At 70.1% G+C, this 1,301-nt stretch overlaps 1 protein-coding gene across 1 annotated transcript; it reads left to right on the top strand.

Moving 5' to 3' along the window:
• Positions 1 to 665: 665 nt before the first annotated feature.
• Positions 666 to 1,267, top strand: EMIHUDRAFT_258623 (hypothetical protein; the record flags this gene model as incomplete). Its single annotated transcript, XM_005759776.1, has 1 exon — positions 666 to 1,267. A coding segment is annotated over one exon (602 nt), but the record flags the coding sequence as incomplete, so codon positions are not given.
• Positions 1,268 to 1,301: the final 34 nt, after the last annotated feature.

The raw sequence follows: 1,301 nt of genomic DNA, 5'->3' as shown, positions 1-1,301 counted from the left end.
CCCGCCTCTTACACCCTCCCTCTTCACACCTCCCTCTTCACACCCGCCCTCTTCACACCTGCCCTCTTCACACCCGCCCTCTTCACACCTCCCTCTTCACACCCGCCCTCTTCACACCTCCCCTCTTCACACCCGCCCCTTCACACCTCCCTCTTCACACCTCCCTCTTCACACCCGCCCTCTTCACACCTGCCCTCTTCACACCCGCCCTCTTCACACCTCCCTCTTCACAGGTGCGCACGGCTGGGTCGAGTTTGTCCGAGTGGTGGGCGACGAGGCGACACTCCTGGTCACGCCCGCCGACCTCTTCCTGGACCTTTCCTGGACCGTTCCTGGAACCTTCCTCTAGGCGACACTCCTGGTCACGCCCGCCGACCGCATCAGCAGCCCGCTCGAGGCGTGGAGGCCGATGATGGAGGATTTGGGCGGCGGAGACGCGTACGAGTGGGTCGTCGCGTCGGCGGCGTGGGCGGCGGAGTGGGCGAGCAGCCTTAGAAGCGGAGCACGTGCACACCGCACAGCACCGCACCCCCGCCCCGAGGGTGGCGTACCCGCCACCTAGGCTGCCCATATCTCCCCATATCTCCCCATATCTCCCCATATCTCCCCATGTCTCCCCATACCTCGCCACCTAGGCCAACAACACGCAGTGGCCTCACCTCGCCATGTCGGACTCGCTCAAGCAGCAGTACCCCCCCTTCGCCACGGACCCAGAGACGCCGTGGCCGACCACCGACGGCAAGCGCGCGATGCCGCGGCTCGCCGCTTCCGGCGGCGGCGCGGCGCGTCCGTGGGTCGACCCGACGACTCTCCTGCTTCAGCCGGGCGAGACCTCCTCCATCGCCCTCCGCCTCCAGCTGGCCGAGGCCGGCCCGCGCACGCGCGACGCCGCCCTCGCCAAGATGGGCTCCGCCGTGCTGCGCGCCGTGCCAGGGTACGTCCTCTCGCCGCACCTGCCCGGCACCCTCTTCGTTCAGCCGCCGGCCGGCGCGAGCGTCTCGACCGCCCGCGCCGACCCTCCCTCCGGCGCCGACACCGCCACCCTCGATGCCACGCTGCGTGCGCCCCTCCCCAGCGGCTTCGTCCCCGTCCGCCTGACTGCGGCGGGCTACGGTGAGGCGCGGCTCCGCGTCGCCTTCTCCGACGGCTCAGAGGCGCTCGCGCACTACTACGTCCTGCCGCCGTTTGAGCGCCAAGTCGCCGCGCTCGGCGCCCACCTCGCCAAACTTGGGTGGCTGCCGCGCGAGTACCCGGACCCGTTCGGCCGGTCCGCCTCCGTGATGCCATGGGACCGCTCGATC

This window comes from Emiliania huxleyi (assembly GCF_000372725.1).
Source record: "Emiliania huxleyi CCMP1516 unplaced genomic scaffold EMIHUscaffold_7932, whole genome shotgun sequence".
NCBI lineage: Eukaryota > Haptophyta > Isochrysidales > Noelaerhabdaceae > Emiliania > Emiliania huxleyi.
The sequence above is the reverse complement of the archived record's forward strand: the minus strand, read 5'-3'. Positions and strand labels throughout refer to the sequence as shown.